This window comes from Ovis canadensis, chromosome 3 (genome assembly GCF_042477335.2).
Source record: "Ovis canadensis isolate MfBH-ARS-UI-01 breed Bighorn chromosome 3, ARS-UI_OviCan_v2, whole genome shotgun sequence".
Classification (NCBI taxonomy): domain Eukaryota; kingdom Metazoa; phylum Chordata; class Mammalia; order Artiodactyla; family Bovidae; genus Ovis; species Ovis canadensis.
This window is the reverse complement of record NC_091247.1, coordinates 18291366-18312751: the sequence shown is the minus strand read 5'-3', so window position 1 is coordinate 18312751 and position 21386 is coordinate 18291366. Positions and strand designations below refer to the sequence as shown.

Genomic DNA, 21386 nt, shown 5'->3' with positions numbered 1-21386 from the left:
GGTGGACGGTTTCGGGATGATTCTCATAGGGAGCCCACAACCTAGATCCCTTGTGAGCACGGTTCACAGTAGGGTTCATGCTCCTGTGAGAATCTGATGCCCCTCCTGATCTGATGGAGGTGGAGCTCAAGTGGTAATACCAGTGCTGGGGAGTGGCCTCAAGTACAGATGAAGCTTCCTTCGCTCACCTCCTACTGTGTGGCCTGGTTCCCAACAGGCCCCAGTATGGGGGTGAGGGACCCCTGACCTAATGAACCCTTGCATACCCATCCCCCAGGTCCAACAGTTATCAATATTTTACCAATTTTATTTTGGCTGTTTGTTCCCCCAATACCCCTTTTCTCCTCCAGTACTTTAAAGAGCGCTGAGACTCTATGGGGCAGGAATAGTGTATTGTTCAACTTACCAGCGATAACCTGAAGCATAGTGCATTGCAGATTATAGCCTTTCAGCAGACTACTGTTAGATCGGACTATTACTCAATTACAGCAGTGTAGAATTGCATGCGTTTTCTCAGTTATATAACAAAGATCATCTTTCCTTACTAGATTTGTTTAGAGTATCTTTCTGATAGCTTAAGGGATGCAGATTCAATTTCTAAGTTGGTTTTATAGAAAAATTTTATTACCATATTCTACTTAATCTTAGTCTGAAGGAATGTATGTCTGAAGTCTTAATCTTAGTCACTATCTATGATTGATGACTGTTAAGTTTTATGTGTCTTAAAGTGATATACATGCAGTCCACATAATGGATTGGGGAGAGAGGTAACAAGATTTGAAAATCTAAGATTTTCAATTTTTTTTAATAATTGGTCAATGTCTGTTACTACTTTTCTTTACTCATCCTAGTCTTGTGGGATTTTGTTTTGAGAAAAATCTTTGATCCAAATAAGGACTTTGTCAGGCATATGTGTGTGTGTGTGTATGTGTGTTTACAAAGTAATTGCAAACTTAGAGTCAACTTGTAATAGTACAAAGAACTCTCTTTCATGCCTTAACCAGATTCACCAGGTGTAAAATTAAAAGTTAGGGTGCACATGGTCTCTGTAATTATATTCATATTAATTTCGTGTGGGAGAGGCCTATGTGTGCAGGTCTGGTGGAGGAGGAATTTAGGCAGAAAAGCTAGCCAGAGGCCTGGACATGGCGCAGTGCTTGGCGTGTTCAAGCAGTGACGCGGTGAGGGAGAGGGGTAGGAGATGAGGTCAGCAATGTTAACACCCTGTCACTTAAAGTCATCTAGGCCAAGGTCAGACATTCGATTTTTACCTTGAGGGCTCTAGGAAGCCACTGGAGGACTTTGAGCAAGAAAGGATGGAATCTGACTCAGTACTGCTTAAGGTGTGGTTCTTCAGTCAGCAACCACAGTGGTAGCATCACCTGGGAGCTTGTTAAAGGTGCCGGGGCTGCATCTGGACCTACTTTGTCAGAATCTCCGAGGGAAGGGCCCAAGCGTCTGTTTCACGAGCTCTCCAGGTGATTCTGATGAATATGATGATTTAAGAAGCTCTGGCCCAGCCTACATTTTCAAAAGATATCTATGGTTGCCTTGTGGAGGACAGACCATCAGGAAGGCAAAAAGGGAGGTAGGGAGAGCAGTTGGGATCTAGGTGAGAGGTCACAGTGACTGGGCCAAGGTGGTTGTGATGGAAGTGGTGAGTAGGAATCAGATGTGAAATATATTTTATAAGTAGAACCAAAAGGTTTGGTCTTAGATTGAATGTAGAGTGTAAGAGGAGGTGATGATTCATTCATAATTCCAAGGTTTTGGCCTTAGAAGGATGGAGCTGGAGTGGCCATTTACTGATTGGGATTATATAGCAGGGGGAACAGTGTAGTGCTTTCTCTTGTTTGTGGGTGATGAGGGGTGGGTTTGGGGGTGTGAATGAGTTAAGGCAGGGAAGCCTGGTGTGCTGCAATTCATGGGGTTTCAGAGTTGGACACAACTTAGTGACTGAGCAACAATAATGAGTTAAGAGTGAGATGAGTTTGAGACTTGGGAAGAGGGGGTTGCACATTTTGACAGCTGAGCTTTGGGGCCTTGTTTTAATTCCTGCCAGTGGAGGTGTATTTGTACAAGCCTAAGGTTAGGAAAGATATAGTTAGTAGTATCTTTTTTTTCCCAATCCCAAATTACATGTATTTTGTCTAATCTGCTTTAACAGGTATTGGAGTAAAGAAAACTGTAGCTTTCTGTGAAAATGTCAGTTCTAATATCACAGAGTGTAATAAATTATGTAGAAGAAGAAAACATTCCTGCTTTGAAAGCTCTTCTTGAAAAATGCAAAGATGTTGATGAGAGAAATGAGGTAAGACCAAGATTCTAAAGTTTAATTCTTCTTACAAATGTTTGTGGACTACCTACTAAGTAGGTGCAAGGCACTGTGCTAAAAGGGTAAAGGTAAGTAAGAAATACATAGTTCTCACCCTCAGTAATATTGACATAACTTCTCACAGTTAAAAGTATTTTGAATTCTGTACCTTTGAAATACATCCGAACTTCTATAAATGACTGAACATTGAATTAATGATTTAAATTTATGATCGAGAATTGTGGTTGACTTTTTTTTCTGGATAGAATAATCACTATTCAGAAATGATTCAAGAATTACTGAAATCAAAAGTATTTCTAGAGAACTTTAGAAGGGCTTCTAATCGCAATCTTTTTATAAAAGATGAACCAGAAAAAATAGATTAACGAGACACTATTAGGGCTTTTTGAAATATTTTCTTTATTGGAGCCTCAGCTGTCTTCCTTAGTTGTTCATTATACCCAGCTTGGGGTTTTAAAGACCTGCATCTTTAAGAGACAGCTAAATAGGTTGTGTGTTCTGTTTACTAAGATTGGGGAGTAAATATTTATTGTTTTCGTTAACTTGTATTAGATATTTCTGTTCAACAATCCTAGCAGATAAAATGGTAATTTTATCATGAACAGCTGAGCTGCAGCATTTTAGGGACTAATAAACTTTTTGTATGAATTTGTTAAGTGGCAAAATATGTACGTTTTGTAAAACTTAAGAAAATTCTTTTTATTAGAACTATAGTTTCAATACAGTATAGTTTTTTTTTTGCCTGTGAATAAGATGAATAAGGACTGATTTTATTTTTATAGAAATGTATATGTATGTATATATGTGACTTATGTGTTAGACCTGCAGGATTTTCTTTATGATTTTTTTTTTTTTACAGTGGGGAAAAAGTAAAATTTACTGTCTTAACCATAGTGTACTGTTCAGTAGTGTTTAGTAGTATTAAGTAATTCACATTGTTGCGAAATATCTCCAGAATTTTTTCAAATCTGAAACTCCATAACCATTATACAGTTGCCTGTTCCCCCCACCCCAGCCCCTGGTAACCACTGTTATACTTTCTATCTCTGTGAATTTGACTACTCTAGGCACTGAATATAAGTGGAACTGTACAGTGTTTGTCTTTTTGTGATTGAGCTTCCCTCATAGCTTAGTTGGTAAAGAATCCACGTGCAGTGCAGGAGACCCCGGTTTGATTCCTGGGTTGGGAAGATCTGCTGGAGAAGAGATAGGCTACACACTTCAGTATTCTTGGGCTTCCCTTGTGGCTCAGCTGGTAAAGAATCCGTCTGCAAAGTGGGAGGCCTAGGTTCGATCCCTGGGTTGGGAAGATCCCCTGGAGAACGGAAAGTCTATCCACTCCAGTATTCTGGCCTGAGAAGTCCATGGATTGTATAGAGAGTTGGACACGGCTGAGTGACTTTCACTTATTTCATTTAGTATAACATCCTAAATGACATGTTGGTTCATCCATGTTGGAGTGTGTGACATGATTTCCTTCCATATTAAAGCTGAATACTATTCCATTATATGTAGAAGGGCTTCCCTGATAGCTCAGTTTGTAAAGAATCTACCTGCAATGCGGAAGACCTGGGTTCAGTCCCTGGGTTGGGAAGATCCTCTGGAGAAGGGAAGGGCTACCCATTCCTATAGTCTGGCTTAGAGAAGTCCATGAACTGTATAGTCTGTGGGGTTGCAAAGAGTTGGACATGACTGAGTGACTTTCACTTTCATATGCAGATACCATGTTGTGTTTATACATTTATCCACTGATAGACATTCAGGTTGTTTCCTTTCCTTCCTTTCCTTGGCTTTTGTGGATAGTGCTGCATGAACATGGGTATGCAAATATTATAAATGTTTTCAAAGCTACTGAATCAACAGTTAATACGTTATTATTATTATTGACAGAGTACCTAATTTTATTAAATACTAGCTGTCATTGAAAAATCATGGTATAAAAATTTTATTAGAGTAATACAATTATGATAACTTGTTTTATTCAGTATTTATATAAATATGGTAATATTCTGTATACTTAGCTCATTTAATTTGCATAGCAGTTCTGTAAAGAATTATACTTATTTATCTCAACTTACAAATAAACTACTTAATCTCTCAGATTCTGCCTGAAGATACTTCCTGGTAAAATCCACATTAAATGCTGTTCTAGCATCAAACAGGCTATGATTTGTTTATGCCCTTTTGTCTTCCGTTGAGTCTTCAGAATAAGTTCATTTAATGATGATGTCTGTATTTTCAATGTTTGTATATTGCACAAACTGTATTTTGGTTAGTTTACATCATTCCCTTCTATGATTATGCATAGTTAACAGTTGTTACACATAAATGAGATTAAAATTTATAGCTGGAGATTGTTCATTGTTTTAAAAGAGCTGCTTATGTAAGTAGTCATTCTATTGGCATTAATTAACATATTTGGAATAATAAAATGATAGTTTAAAAAGATTCAGCTTTACCTCATAGATACTGTCTTTGGGAATATTGAGAAAATAGCTTCACTTGCTGCTGCTACTGCTAAGTCGCTTCGGTCGTGTCCGACTCTGTGAGACCCCATAGACGGCAGCCCACCAGGCTCCGCCGTCCCTGGGATTCTCCAGGCAAGAACACTGAAGTGGGTTGACATTTCCTTCTCCAATGCATTAAAGTGAAAAGTGAAAGTGAAGTCGCTCAGTCGTATCCAACTCTTGGCGATCCCATGGATTGCAGCCCACCAGGCTCCTCTGTCCATGGGATCTTCCAGGCAAGAGTACTGGAGTGGGGTGCCATTGGCTTCTCCGAGCTTCACTTGGAAGGAGAAAAATAATATACAATAAGCACAAAATTGTATTGATCTTACTCACACAAAGAATGAAGTGTATTTGGTAAAAAACGTAACATGTTATCAGGCATGTAGTAACATTTAAGGAGTTTTAATGATATTTACCTCTAGTTTAGTGTTATGTTAGTTAAAATTGGAGTTTTAAAATAATACTTTGAAGCAACCTGGCATTGTTAAATTATGGCTCAGTGTGAAGGTTATAGAGAAAGTAACTTTTTCAAGGCCTTTTTTGTTTTGTTTTTCAGCATTTTGCTTCTACAGCTTCTGATAAAATTATTTTTATAGAATTCTAAAGAGTTACTTAGACTTTCTTTCCTTCTTTCTCACCTTTAAAAAGTGAAGTACTTAATTACCTCATTTAATGTATTTGGTTATCAGTTTTCTAAAGGTTTCTTAAATGTTATCAGTAAAAGAAAATAACGTGGGGGAAATTGCCTGTTGCCGTCCTTAGCGTATAATCGGTTGCAATTTAGTAAATACCAGTTTTCTCCCTTCTTTTCTTTCTACTTTATTTGTAAACTAGATAACATTCTTGGCCTTTGAATATTGTCAATGATGGCAAGTCTTTGCCCTTTGTATGAATATTCTCTATGATGGCAAGTCTTTGCCTTTTGTGAAGGGCTTTAATTTAACTTTATTTTTGAAAAGAGCAAAAAGTCACTCTCAGCTCTTCTTGATAGGGTATAGTGTTGAGGTTGAACATTATTCTCTTGTTGAAGAAAGTGAAATGGGACTCTTAAGTTCAAGAGATGGATTTTGTCACGTACTTACAAGTAGAGACCCTGAAGGAAAGTTCAAAGGAGAATTTAAAAATGTTTTACTTTCACTATTATTATTGGAAGAAGTAGCTATCCTCAGAATGCCACTGCTTTAAAGAGCAATAGTTATTTAGGTCCAGAAAGGTGGCTAAGACAGTAAAGAATCTCCTTGCAATGTGGGAGACCTGGGTTCGATCCCTGGATTGGAAAGATCCCCTAGAGGAGGGCATGGCGACCTACTCCAGTATTCTTGCCTGGAGAATCCCCGTGGCCGGAGGAGCCTGGCGGGCTACATACAGTCCATTGGGTCGCAGAGAGTCGGACATGACTGAGCGACCAAGCACAACACAGCACAGCACATCTGAATACAAGTGGGGCTACCTAGGAACTGGGAAGACCAAAAAGATGCTGGATAGGCAGTGTTTTTGCATGGTAGCTTCTCAGAAGCTGAGATAAAACATGGTACATGCTTTGGGGAACTTCAGCTGGAATGGCAGTGTTCTGTTTTGGTGTGTTTTGGTTTGAGGTTCTTACCAGTAGTATAGGGGTTCTATGAGTTATGTGATCCTATATTTTTTGGGAAAGAAATGGACTTGAGATTTGTTGAGATGTATGTAGCGGGTTAGGTAGGGAAGGGGCTTTTAGTGATTCACATTGAAGTAAAAGAATCAAGTTGTCATGACTGTTTGTTTCTAAGTCACTATCTCTACAACTATAGTTACTAGATGGATTAAGCCAGAACTAATAGAATAAATATGTTTTGTGATAAGGCACAACTTACAAGGTAAATATCATTCTGTCTTTTTGGATTAATTTATGGCAGCCTTTCCTGAGAATCACTTATTTATTTGGATAGTGAAGCTACAGAAGGTTAAAGATTGCTTTTGAGTTCATATAATAGCTCCTCAAATAGTGGCTTAATCGAATTAAGGTCTTACTTTTCTCATGTAATGACAAGCTGGAGGAGCCATTCCAAGGTCTCAGGATATCTTCCCAGGCTCCTTCTGCCCTTCTGGTCACTCCATTGGGTGCCAGTTATTCCCATCAGTTGTTTTGATACAACTGCCCCATTGTGTCCACATATCAGGCAAGAAGGAAAAGGGCACAAGCCAGCTGAGTTGGTCTAATTACCAAGCTTTCCCGGGAGATCTCACTAGAGTGGTAGCATGGATGGTTTCCAACTGCAAGTAAGGCTGAACAATGTAGGTTTTTTCACTGAGCAGACTGCCACCCCCAACAAAATCCTGTCGCTCTAGATATTGGGTAGACAAATGGTAGTTTCTGCAAGAGAAATTTATGACTATTCAGGTCTCATTTAGCTTGTTTATAGTTAATCACGTTTATACCAACTTTTTTTTGTATTATGGTTTTTTAATACACATCTAATTTATTTTTTCCCTCATACTCGAAAAGCACCTTTCTTTGCGAACTATCTGAAATGTGCCTGTGACCACAGAAGGTGAACAGAAAGCACCCAAGTCTTTGGATTTGCAGTTTTGAAAACTGATGTGCAAGTCCTATATCCTTCAGTTCACCTCAGTCACTCAGTTGTGTCTGACTCTTTGTGACCCCATGAACTGTAGCACACCAGGCTTCCCTGTCTATCACCAACTCCTGGAGTTTACCAAAACTCATGTCCATTGAGTTGGTGATGCCATCCAACCATCATCCTCTGTCATCCCCTTCTCCTGCTGCCCTCAATTTTTCCTAGCATCAGGGTCTTTTCAAAAGAGTCAGCTTTTTGCATCAGGTGGTCAAAGTATTGGAGTTTCAGTTTCAACATCAGTCCTTCCAATGAACACCCAGAACTGATCTCCTTTAGGATGGACTGGTTGGATCTCCTTGCAGTCCAAGGGACTCTCAAGAGTCTTCTCCAACACCACACTTCAAAAGCATCAATTCTTTGGCACTCGGCTTTCTTCACAGTCCAACTCTCATCTCCATACATGACTACTGGAAAAACCATAGCCTTGACTAGATGGACCTCTGTTGGCAAAGTAATGTCTCTGCTTTTGAATATGCTGTCTTCCTTCCAAGGAGTAAGCGTCTTTTAATTTCATGGCTGCAGTCACCATCTGCAGTGATTTTGGAGCCCAGAAAAATAAAGTCAGCCACTGTTTCCACTGTTTCCCCATCTATTTCCCATGAAGTGATGGGACCAGATGCCATGATCTTCCTTTTCTGAATGTTGCGTTTAAGCCAAATTTTTCACTCTCCTCTTTCACTTTCATCAGGAGGCTTTTTAGTTCCTCTTCACTTTCTGCCATAAGGGTGGTGTCATCTGCATATCTGAGGTTATTGATATTTCTCCTGGCAGTCTTGATTCCAGCGTGTGCTTCCTCCAGCACAGCTTTTCTCATGATGTACTCTGCATACAAGTTAAATAAGCAGGAAGACAATATACAGCCTTGACGTACTCCTTTTCCTGTTTGGAACCAGTCTGTTGTTCCACGTGCAGTTCTAACTGTTGCTTCCTGACCTGCATATAGGTTTCTCAAAAGGCAAGTCAGGTGGTCTGGTATTCCCATCTCCTTCAGAATTTCCCACAGTTTATTGTGATCCACACAATCAAAGGCTTTGGCATAGTCAATAAGGCAGAAATAGATGTTTTTCTGGAACTCTCTTGCTTTTTCCATGATCCAGGAAATGTTGGCAATTTAATCTCTGGTTCCTCTGCCTTTTCTAAAACCAGCTTGAATATCTGGAAGTTCATGGTTCACGTATTGCTGAAGCCTGGCTTGGAGAATTTTGAGCATTACTTTACTAGTGTGTGAGATGAGTGCAATTGTGCGGTAGTTCGAACATTCTTTGGCATTACCTTTCTTTGGGATTGGAATGAAAACTGACCTTTTCCAGTCCTGTGGCCACTGCTGAGAATTTCCAAAATTGCTGACATACTGAGTGCAGCACTTTCACAGCATGATCTTTTAGGATTTGAAATAGCTGCACTGGAATTCCATCACCTCCACTAGCTTTGTTCATAATGATGCTTTCTAAGGGCCACTTGACTTCACATTCCAGGACGTCTCGCTCTAGTTGAGTGATCACACCATTCTGATTATCTGGGTCATGCAGATCTTTTTTATACAGTTCTTCTGTGTATTCTTGCCAGCTCTTCTTAATACCTTCTGCTTCTGTTAAATCCATACCATTTCTGTCCTTTATTGAGCCCATCTTTGCATGAAATACTCGCTTGGTATCTCTAATTTTCTTGAAGAGATCTGTAGTCTTTCCCATTCTGTTGTTTTCCTCTATTTCTTTGCATTGATCACTGAGGAAGGCTTTCTTATCTCTCCTTGCTATTCTTGGGAACTCTGCATTCAAATGGTTATATCTTTCCTTTTCTCCTTTGCTTTTCGCTTCCCTTCTTTTCACAGCTATTTGTAAGGCCTCAGACAGCCATTTTGCCTTTTTGCATTTCCTTTTCTTCAGGATAGTCTTGATCCCTGTCTCCTGTACAATGTCATGAACCTCCGTCCATAATTCATCAGGCACTCTATCAGATCTAGTCCCTTAAATCTATTTCTCACTTCTACTGTATAATCATAAGGGATTTGATTTACGTCATACCTGAATGATCTAGTGGTTTTCCCTACTTTCTTCAATTTACATCTGAATTTTGCAATAAGGAGTTCATGATCTGAGCCACAGTCAGCCTCCAGTCTTGTTTTTCCTGACTGTGTAGAGCTTCTCCCATCTTTGGCTGCAAAGAATATAATCAGTCTGATTTCAGTGTTGACCATCTGGTTTGTCCATGTGTAGAGTCTTCTCTTTTGTTGTTGGGAGAGGGTGTTTGCTATGACCAGTGCGTTCTCTTGGCAAAACTCATCTAGCCTTTGCCCTGCTTCATTCTGTACTCCAAGGCCAAATTTGCCTATTACTCCAGGTGCTTTTTAACTTCCTACTTTTGCATTCCAGTCCCCTATAATTAAAAGGATATCTTTTATGGTTGTTAGTTCTAAAAGGTCTTGTAGGTCTTCATAGAGCTGTTCAACTTCAGCTTCTTCAGTGTTATGGGTTGGAGCATAGACTTGGTTTACCGTGTTATTGAATGGTTTGCCTTGGAAATGAACAGAGATCATTCTGTATCCTTAGGGCCATAGATTCACCTGGTTGGCTTTAATTTATATATTATACCAATGAATTTGTTTTATCCCAGTTAATTAGAAGGCAGAAACATGCTGTAGAAAGGAAGTCAGAGACATTAGCGCTGACAGAGGCAAGCCTGGTATAATGATTGATATCGGTAGTTATGACTCAGAGTCATAAACATAATGTTTAAGTTAATCTGTTTAACAAGTAGCAATGTGCACATTACTTTAAGAAAAAAACAGTTATCATAAAGTTATAATAAAATATAATATTTAAAGGATAAACTTTTCACCTGGAAAATCTACTTATGCATAATATCTCATTCTCTAGTGACTCTGGTTGAATGACATGTGACTACCACTTGTAATTTAGCATCCATCATTATATGAGTATCTGTCTGTAACTCAATTTACTTGTGTACCTTAACTCAGTCTTTGTGTTTCTCTATACTTGTATTCTTACAGTAGCATGTGTTGTTACTAGGATTATTTGCTTGTTCATATGTTGCCATTAGTAGATTTATAAATTCTTCTGTACTTTGCTCACTCATTTACTCATTTACAAATACGTAAACACCTGTGTGGCAGTCACTGCGCCTTACGGGGGAGTTTCAGTATTCAACAAAACAATCATGCTTCCCACCCTCAGGGAGTTTAGGGCCTTTAGAGGAAAAACAATAATAGTTGTTTATCATGCAAATAAAAGTGTAAGTACAAACAAGGATTAGCATGGTATACAACATTAGAGTGGGTTAGCAAGGCTTCCCTGCTGGGTTGGTGTTTGACCCAAGAGATGCCAGGTGGGAAATAGTTAACTGGGTGGGGTAGAGGGATCTAGAGGTGTGAAAGAGCTTGTGTACAGTTTGAGGGCCCACGTGTGAGGAGGAAATGGCCTGGCTTAGGTTTCAAGGTAGACTTTAATGGACTGCAGGCCATGTAAGGACTTCAGTTCTTACCCAGAAGAATCTAGGAAACAATTAAGGATTTTAAGCAGTGGAATATTGTCAAATTAGCGTTTAAAAAAATTACTGTTTTCCTGCACATTGGTATACATTCAGTAAGTAGGTGCTTAATCTGTCAATGGAACTTCAGTTTTGGTGAAATTTTTTTCCTTACACCTTGGTATGTTTTGGCACCTTTAGTACTATCACTGCTAGCCCAGAGCTTCTGGTCTGTTTCATATCACGGCATGTACAGAAAATGATCGTGTGGGTCCCGGACTTGGGATAGACGAAGCTGACAGCTGGAGGGAACCTGTCCCAGGATCCAGCTGTCCAGGCCCTGCCCCACAGTCTAAAGGCTCGGGAGCCCGTGTCTTAACTGCCGTGACTCATTCTGGGGACAGGCTGGACAGCGCTGCTGTAGCTAGTAGGAACTTTAGTGTAATGAGTTAAGGTTATAAGGGAAGGCTTCAGAAAACTCCATGATATTGCAGCACCTGTATTGTTTTTACTGTTTTACTTTTCTCCCTCTGGTCCTGATAAAAACATCTTACACACACAGCAAAACTACATTGTGTATCATATTCTAGCTGTATTGTTAGAGGATTTGGTTGCCATAGATATTCTGAGATTATTGTGGAAATTGCTTTTCAGTGCCTAGTATTACACATGTTGCTTATTTTGAGTAAAATTGCAGTGCCCAAAACAGATTACGAATGCTATTGTAAGGGATAGAAAAGCATTTTCTCTTTGACTTTCATATTATTTGTAAGCTGAAAAGTTGAATTCAGAGGTGTTTCTAAATTAAGTGCTGTAAATAGAGCTTAACATCATGGAAATGTATGGGTGGTATATTTAACTGGTGTTTCAGTTAACATGCAGCATCCTGAATGTTCTCCGTGTCTCTTCCGTCTCTAGTGTGGCCAGACTCCATTGATGATAGCTGCTGAACAAGGCAATCTGGAAATAGTGAAAGAATTAATTAAGAATGGCGCTAATTGCAATCTGGAAGATTTGGTATATATTGACTTACTCATTTGCCTTTTTCGTTTCTTTAACTTTGCTGCTTGGTTTTACGAAGTGATTCAGAAGTGTTAGATTACAGAACTCAGTAGTATGCTAACTTGAGTTTTTAAAAAGGGTAATATAGGAGAGGAATTTTTACCTTCATTGAGAAGTCTCAGCTCTTTGTGTATTTTTTTATGTATAGATAGCACTCACTGAATAAGCAACACATGTAGCCACTCCAGTATTCTTACCTGAAAAATCCCATGTACAGAGGAACCAGGTGGGCTACAGTCCATAGCATTGGAAGGAGTTGGACACGACTGAGTGACTAAGCACGCACGGATATACACACACTCAAAATTAAATGCCTGCCTAGAAGATATCCGTGTAAGAGTCAAACTGCTAAGTAACTCCCCATAATGGTATCTTGCTATTATAAACATCATTACCTAGGATAAGCCAGAAAGATGTGGTTTCTTCTGATACCATTTGTGAAGGATAAATCACTATTCGAGAGGCTTACTTCTCTGTTTTTGAGGAATTATTTTTCAGGGTCACATAACCATATCTGTTTTTCTGTTTGTCTTTATAATTCAAATTGACGATACTAAATTGACGATTGTAATTCAACAATCATTTAAATTAAATGACAGTACATGTGAATAAAAGGATAGGATAATTGCAGCCTTTAAACAATAAAGGCTTTATCATTTAGTTTCTGAACACATCACATGGGATGGTTTTAGTTTAATAGTTTGTAAATATGCTTTTTTATTTGATTACAGGCTCTTGAATTTCAGTTTATAATAGTGGTTGTAGCCACATGGATTAACTTTGAGGTTTTGATACTCATTTTTTCTCCTTTTTAAAAAACACGGTGATTAAAAGTCCAGTGAAAAGACTGCAGAGAGTTGTAAAGCCATTTCTATATCATTATAGTCAATAGGTAGAGAGATAAATTCTTTTTTTTTAGATAAATTCTTAACAGAGTTTATGCTTCAGTGTTATTTCAGAGTAGCTTAGAGTGTGTCAGATCATGTCAATTTGGTATGATCATCTGTATGTAAATTCAAATTTAACTGACTTTGGAATGTTATTTGTTTTGAAACGATAACATTTGTGTCTGTATGTTTTAGGATAACTGGACAGCGCTTATATCAGCCTCAAAAGAAGGGCACCTGCACATTGTGGATGAGCTGCTCAAGTGCGGGGCCAGCTTGGAGCACCGGGATATGGTACGGACTCACTTTACAGTTGTCAGTCAGCTGCAGTCTCAGTAACAGTAATAGATATTTGTGAAGTCTTGTAGTTTTGTGTGTCAGGTGACGTTGTTTTTAGGGTTGGGCATTGAAATGACCCTCAGTTCAGTTCAGTCACTCAGTCGTGTCCGACTCTTTGCGACCTATGAATTGCAGCATGCCAGACTGCAACCATGAAATTAAAAGACGCTTACTCCTCAGAAGAAAAGTTATGACCAACCTAGATAGCATGTTTAAAAGCAGAGACATTACTTTGCCAACAAAGGTGCGTCTAGTCAAGGCTATGGTTTTTCCAGTGGTCATGTATGGATGTGAGAGTTGGACTGTGAAGAAAGCTGAGCGCTGAAGAATTGATGCTTTTGAACTGTGGTGCTGGAGAAGACTCTTGAGAATCCGTTGGACTGCAAGGAGATCCAACCAGTCCATTCTGAAGGAGATCAGCCCTGGGATTTCTTTGGAGGGAATGATGCTGAAGCTGAAATTCCAGTACTTTGGCCACTTCCTGTGAAGAGTTGACTCATTGGAAAAGACTCTGATGCTGGGAGGGATTGGGGGCAAGAGGAGAAGGGGACAACAGAGGATGAGATGGCTGGATGGCATCACTGACTCGATGCACGTGAGTCTGAGTGAACTCCGGGAGTTGGTGATGGACGGGGAGGCCTGGCGTGCTGTGATTCATGGGGTCGCAAAGAGTCGGACATGACTGAGCAACTGAACTGAACTGAGGACTCCCTGTTCATCACCCACTCCCGGAGTTCACTCAAACTCACTTCCATCGAGTCGGTGATGCCATCCAGCCATCTCATCCTCTGTCATCTCCTTCTCCTCCTGCCCTCAATCTTCCCTAGCATCAGGGTCTCTTCCAATGAGTCAGCTCTTTGCATGAGGTGGCCAAAATATTGGAATTTCAGCTTCAATATCAGTCCTTTCAATGAGCAGTCAGGACTGATCTCCTTTAGGATGGACTGGTTGGATCTCCTTGCAGTCCAAGGGACTCTCAAGAGTTCTCCAACACCACAGTTCAAAAGCATCAATATTCTTCGGCACTCAGCTTCCTTTGTAGTACAACTCTCGCATCCATACATGACCACTGGAAAAACCATAGCCTTGACTAGATGGACCTCTGTTGGCAAAGTAATGTCTTTGCGTTTGAATATGCTATCTAAGTTGGTCAAAACTTTCCTTCCAAGGAGTAAGCGTCTTTTAATTTCACGGCTGCAGTCACCATCTGCAGTGATTTTGGAGCCCAGAAAAATAAAGTCTGACACTGTTTCCACTGTTTCCCCATCTATTTCCCATGAAGTGATGGGACCAGATGCCATGATCTTCCTTTTCTGAATGTTGAGCTTTAAGCCAACTTTTTCACTCTCCTCTTTCACCTTCATCAAGAAGCTTTTTAGTTCCTCTTCACTTTCTACCTTAAGGGTAGTGTCATCTGCATATCTGAGGTTATTGATATTTCTCCCCTCAAGAATGCTTTAAAACCCAGGTGATATAATGTACCTCCTTAGAATACTCTTAATCACATTTTCTGTTTATTTCAGTTTAAAATTCTCAAATATTGTTAAGACAACACATTACTCTTTATAATGTATCAATGAGAGAATTGTTTTCTTTAAGGAGAACTTTAAGAGAGACATAGTATAGTTTTGAAAATATTTTCACTGATTAAAGTTATGGTATTCAGAATAATGTAAGTTTATTTTAAAAATATAACTGTTTAGATATGCCATCTGTACACATTTCAAGATTCTCAAGATCTGATTCTTAATCATCTTAGCTCTTGTTTGATCTTAGCATGTACCTAAAGCATAAAGGTGAAGAAAAGGATCGTGAAGGCTTCTTACTCTACAAAATGTTGAAATTGAACTGCCTTGATAAAACATGTATTATTTTGCTGATGATGCTTTATGAAGTACAGGTGGTCTGAATTTTTAAGAAACTTCAGCATTCTACCACCTTTCATTTAATATTATACTGTACAATATAATTTACACAGTGTTCTTGCTTCTACAGTATTATACTTATTCTAAAACTCAGTGAAGGTATTGGTATACTTATTTTTATAGAAAGATACAGAACTATTTGTATCCTTCCTTTTGCTGAAAAGAAATGGAAGTGCATCGCTATAAAAGTTTAGGGAGAGAAGGTGATGATGTCAGTAACCTAGGCAAAGGATGGATACCTGACAGGCAGGAGGAAAATGTAGTGTTCTTATCTTATTGGCATGTAAAGTAGAAGAGAAATTCATAGAATTACCTAGTTCCCGATATTTTATTAAAAGCACCATACCAGTTTATCAGGTGAATTAATATATTTTTCTGTTTGCATAATTCCATTACATTTAGTAATTGAAATGAAAAAAGAGTTCTCTCTCTCTAAATAAATATCTATATGTAGATATATATTTTAGCATTTCCTTTCCCTGATAGCTCAGTTGGTGAAGAATTCGCCTGCAATGCAAGAGACCCTGGTTCTATTCCTGGGTTGGGAAGATCTGCTGGAGAAGGGATAGGTTACCCAGTCTAGTCTTGGGCTTCCCTTGTGGCTCAGTGATAAAGAATCCGTCCGCAATGCGGGAGACCTAGGTTCAATCCCTGGGTTGGGAAGATCCCTTGGAGAAGGGAAAGGCTACTCACTCCACTGTTCTGGCCTGGAGAATTCCATGGACTATAGTGTCTGTGGTGTCACAAAGAATCAGTCACGACTGAGCGACTTTCATTTTCACTTTCTTGCATTACAAAATGCTTCAGGTTCAGATTCATCTTGTATTTTCCCTGTCTTATTTCTGTGATTCTCCCTCCTGGAATCAATCAGTTTCCCAAGGGGCCCTAGTTCTTGATATTCAAAAGTGATATTTAGAAACCAATAATCTAGTCAGGTATACTTATTGCTACTGAGATGTCTCTGCTTCTTGTCCTCCTCAGTAGATGTAGAAAATACATAACTCTTGCATACACGTTACATACGTCTATTCTGTATATCTGTGTGTGTGTGTGTATATTAATAAAGAGACTCAGTTGATGTGTGTGGGTGTATGTTTTTTTAATGAAAAGACTTAGTTGATAACTGTGAACCCAGTCTACAGTAAGCCTTCTCCATTTTCTTAATTTGTAACACTCTTCTGACTGAGAAATCTGGCTCACACTATCTACACAGAATATTTATTTATTTGTTCAACTCTAGTAAACAAATAGTTTCAGAATTTCTAACTCATACCCTGAAACAGATTTGCCACTAAATACAGTGTTTGTATACAGTTCTTTTTGAATGTTGCATTACAGAATTCAGTCAAAATACTGCTTTCTGCCATTACCTGGATCAGGTTCTAAGTAATTGTGTGATATACTTGTAATATAATTAATTCATCCTAGTCTGTATTCTGTCTTTCCTACATTCTAGTTGATTTTTTAAAGATTTACATACAGTAAAATTCACTCTCTGGTGTTCAGTTCTGTGGGTTTTGACACATTTGTGATATCATTCATCCACCATAGCTCTGTGCAGAGCAGTTCCATTGCATCAACTGTACCCTCATGCTGCTTCTTTATAACCATCCCCTCCACCTACTCCCCAGTCTGTGGCTACTGTCTGTCTACCCTTTCCATAGTTTTGCCTTTTTCAGGTTAGAGCAACTTATTTTATTTTACCTCTTTTAGTGATGATGAAACAGAATCAAGAGGATTAAGTGGTTTATATTCTTGCATCCAAATTTGGATTGGTCCAAATACTTTTCTTTTTTAGGCAAACAAAACATTCACTTCTTAGTATAATTTGCTTACATTTGTCTCTTTTATTGAATTGCATGATAGCTAAAGAGAACACTGCTAAAACTAAGAATGTTGCTTTATAGCTTAGAAAATAGGAAGTTACCATGCCGTTAATTCATACTTAATGACTTTGCTTGCCCCTGGAAATCATGATCTATAGATCATTGCCTTTGTATCTTCTCTTTTAGCAAGAGGTACAATACCAATCTGGAATTTATAGGATGAGTTTAGATGCAGGAGTTGAATGGGATGGCTGGAATCCATCTCTGGAAAAAATCTAGACTCACACCAGGAGGAGAGTATCTAGGGACATAGAATATTTGCTGAAGGAATATATTTAAACAGCCAAAATAAATCTTGGAAATTTAGAAGAGTCCAGTGTGAATGTTCCCTGTATCAATTTCCAAAAATATAATACAAACTTTGGAGTAATCATTACTGGACTTAAGATATTGGACTTTGTCCAGATATGATTGTGTATTTCCCTGGGGAGCTTGGGTATTTAGAACTACATAGTAGTGATTACATAAAACAGTGGTTTTATAGAGAACGTTCACAAAAGAAGCTTCATTGATGACATTTTTGTCCTTGGAGACAGTCCGGTGTTTTATTTCCCTCCTCTCCCCCCCTTTTTTTTTCCCTGAAGGGAGGATGGACGGCTCTTATGTGGGCGTGTTACAAAGGCCGTACTGAAGTGGTTGAGCTGCTGCTTTCTCATGGTGCCAATCCAAGTGTTACTGGTCTGGTAAGCGTTAACAAAAAATTCATCTGTAATAGAAGTGGTAAGTTCTTCTAGGAAATACTTAAGATTGGTTGTACTTTGGACTTCATATTGGATAAAATGATCTAGATCTTACCAAAAATAATTCGCAATGTGATTTCAAAACACAAGGGAATTTTTTTTTGAAGCTAAGCTTTTTTTCTCAATTTTTATCAACAAAAAAGCACCTTAAATGTTAGTTACAGCTATATAATATTTCAAAAGGAGATTTTGAAATCCTTATGTCATCTTGCCTGTGTTCTGTGGGTATGCATTCTTAACCTAAGCTCTTTTAACGAAGAGAGACATTTACCAAATACTCAGGCCAGTTTTCTGTACATTGTTATTGGTCATAATACATGCGTTACTGCTTTGCATGAAGCTTGCTCTGACTGCAGATTAAGTAATCATTTTATTGATGGGGGGACTCCTTTCACAGTGCATATGTATGTCAAGTCATCATGTACACTTCAAGTACCTTACAGTTTTATTTGTCAGTTATGCCTTAATACAGCTGGGAAAAAAATCAGTTTTATTCAAGTTGATAGGATTATAAAGAAAGGTTTTACATTCTTCTTCTTAGTCTTACCTGTTGGCTAGATAATTACATTAAGTGTGTTGAATTTATAAAAATAAATATGTTCATCATATATATTTATTTAAGGTTGAGTACATCTCAGTTCTCAGTTACATATTATGAGATTTATGTGTGTTTTTAATGGTCTGTGACTTGACTTTTTAAAAAAATACCTTGTATTGCTCCCTGTGTTATTTACTCTTCTTAAAAAATGTGTGCTATAGATACCAACCTAAAAGACTTTTTCTTTCCCTCCCTCCTTGTCTACCTCCCCGCCCGTCTTGACTGTCTCCCAGCAGTACAGTGTCTACCCAATCATTTGGGCAGCAGGCAGAGGCCATGCTGATATAGTGCAACTTTTACTGCAAAATGGTGCCAAGGTCAACTGCTCTGACAAGGTAGGTCAATGGGATCTTCTAGGTTCAGTTCATGTTGTGTCCACTCTGTGTGTCTGACTTACCAGGATTTTTATATGATCTCATGAGGCTGCACTGATGTGTTGTATGTTTATATTTATTAATATATTTTATAAAGGCATACATCTCATAGATGGGTTCCCTATAGGTACTGAAAGTGTTAGTCACTCAGTTGTGTCTAATTCTTTGTGACTCCATGGACTGTAGCCTGCCAGGCTCCTCTGTCCCTGAGATTCTCCAGACAAGAATACTGGAGTGAGTTGTCATTCCCTTCTCCAGAGGATCTTCCTTACCCAGGGATCGAACCTGGGTCTCCTGCATTGCAGGCAGATTCTTTATTGTCTGAGCCACCAGGGAAGCCCAAATTGGTACTCAGTATCTTTCCATTGTCTTTTATATCACATTCAACATTCTCAGGAAAGTAGAGTTGATTCCCTAGCTTCATTATTTGAAATTTTCTGTTGTAGCTCTTCTTTCTATCTTGGGTCCTATCTACCTTCTCTGTATTGTTGCCAGACTATCTTTTTAAAATTTTTTAAATTAATTAATTTATGACTGTGCTGAGTCTTTACTGATGCTCGTGAGCTTTCTCTAGTTGTGGCGAGCGGGGGCTACTCTATGTTGCGATGCATGAACTTCTCATTGTGTTGGCTTTTCTTGTTGTAGAGCATGAACTCTAGAGCACAGGCTCAATAGCTGTGGTGCACGGGTGTAGGTGCTCCACGGCATGTGGTATCTTCCTGGACCAGGGATCGAACCCATGTCTCCTGCACTGGCAGGTGGATTCTTCGCCACTAAGTCATCAGGGAAACCCCAGATGATCTTTAAAATTTAAGTTTTGTTCCTTCTCTCTCGTACTTAAAATCCTAAGGATGTCAGTCCCTGTTATGATGCGTAAAGATAGTCTTTGCCTCCCTTTCTCCTGCTGTCTCTCCCACAGACTACCTTTGCTCAGCTGTCAACGATGCAGGTTCCTGAGTTCCTGGCAGGTGCTCTTTCACAGTGTGGAGCACCCTCTCCTCCTCTTCTTTGACTTCTATTCATCCTTCACTCTCAGTTCATGTGCCATCAGTTCCAGAAAGCTCCCCAGGATTTTGTTCTATTCACTTTTTAAAAAATCCTTAATACCCCAAATGGGGCTTCTCACATGGCAATAGTGGTAAAGAATCTGAGTGCTGGTACAGGAAATACGAGATACGGATTTGATCCCTAGGTTGGAGGAGGAGATCGTAGCCTGCTTTAGTATTCTTGTCTGGAAAATTCTATGGACAGAAGGGCCTGGTGGGCTACAGTACATGGAGTTGGCAGAAGAGTTGAACGTGACTGAGCACAGCCCACATATTTGAGAAATGTTTAGTTGTCTCATTCTTTTCTTGCTTTTGGGGAGCTTTTCTAGCATCTTTGGTTTCAAAGCCCAGATTTTTCAGTTTGACACAGTCTGTCTTCCCAGGCTCACTTCTTGCCGTTGCTTTTCAAATACACTGCACTTTTGGATGCAGAAGATGGTCTACCATTCTGTGAACTTTTATGAATTTCTGTGAAGTGCGTGTCTTTGTTTATTCTTTTCCCTCTGTTAAGAATGTTACTACCTCCTCTGCCTGATGAACTCCTGTTTATTTTCTCAAGGCTCAGTTGGAATGTTATCTTCTCTGTTAAATCTCCTTAACTTACCCAGTCAATATGGATGCCTCTTCTTCTGTATTGTCAGTATTTATTCACTGTCCATACCTCCATTAGTACACAGAAGTTCTCTTAGGTAAGGCTGTTATAAAAAGTAGGCATTCATTAAGCATTCACGTCAATCTTCTATGTAGTTAAATGTCACTGCAAGTATTCCTGTGTCTCTTCATTGCCACATGAATCTCCCCAAAGGTAAAGCATTGCTTTTATGCATGATTTACATTCTCTGATGCCTTTTGAGTCATGTTGCAGCAGAACGTGCTTTTGAGTGCCGTTTCTCAGCTGATGTTTATTTTGTCAGGCATAGAGGCGAATCTCGGGAGGTGGTGAAGAGCACAGGCTGAAGCCAGGCTTGTTTGGTTCATGGGTTTTGCTCTACCTCTTAGTAGCTTTGTGATACTGAGCCTGTAATTAGCTTCTCGGGGTCCTGTCTGTTCATCTGTTTAAAATGTGATATTGTGATTTGTACTTACTCTTATGATGAGGATTACACAAGTTAACCTATGTCAACTAGTTAGAACTGTATTTGGCACTTAGCTGTCACTATTTTTGACTATAGTCAAATTGTTTAAATTCATATGTCACAAGATATGGGAAGCAAAGAAAGTGTGTTGGAAATTAAAGGCTGTATGACTTTATGATGAAAAATTGTCAATTATTATAAAACTTAAAGTTGGTTAAAACACATTTCATGCAGTGGTTAACCATCTATTTGGGAGAAATAAAATGAGAAAAATATGATTCATCTAGGCTTAAAATTATGATTGGTGTAAACTGTAATCTAAAATACTCAGTGTGACTTTGGGACTCAGAGGGAGAGGGTGGGATGATTTGGGAGAATGGCGTTGAAACATGTATACTATCATGTAAGAATCGAATCACCAGTCTATGTCCGATGCAGAATACAGCATGCTTGGGGCTGGTGCACGGGGATGACCCAGAGAGAGGTTATGGGGAGGGAGGTGGGAGG

General features: G+C 39.0%; 1 protein-coding gene across 23 annotated transcripts in view; it reads left to right on the top strand.

Annotated features, from left to right (window-relative positions):
* The window catches only part of KIDINS220 (kinase D interacting substrate 220), a 94491-nt gene that overhangs the window by 3535 nt on the left and 69570 nt on the right, over window positions 1-21386 (top strand). For 16 of the 23 annotated variants that reach the window (XM_069580184.1, XM_069580181.1, XM_069580180.1 and 13 more), the window contains exons 2-6: window positions 2168-2311; window positions 11865-11963; window positions 13091-13189; window positions 17630-17728; window positions 18617-18718. In XM_069580184.1, coding sequence (XP_069436285.1) covers window positions 2204-2311; window positions 11865-11963; window positions 13091-13189; window positions 17630-17728; window positions 18617-18718 — 507 coding nt within the window. In that variant the 5' untranslated portion in view covers window positions 2168-2203. The remainder of the gene's footprint in view (window positions 1-2167; window positions 2312-11864; window positions 11964-13090; window positions 13190-17629; window positions 17729-18616; window positions 18719-21386) is intronic. The other 7 variants (XM_069580186.1, XM_069580185.1, XM_069580182.1 and 4 more) reach the window with 1 other exon arrangement.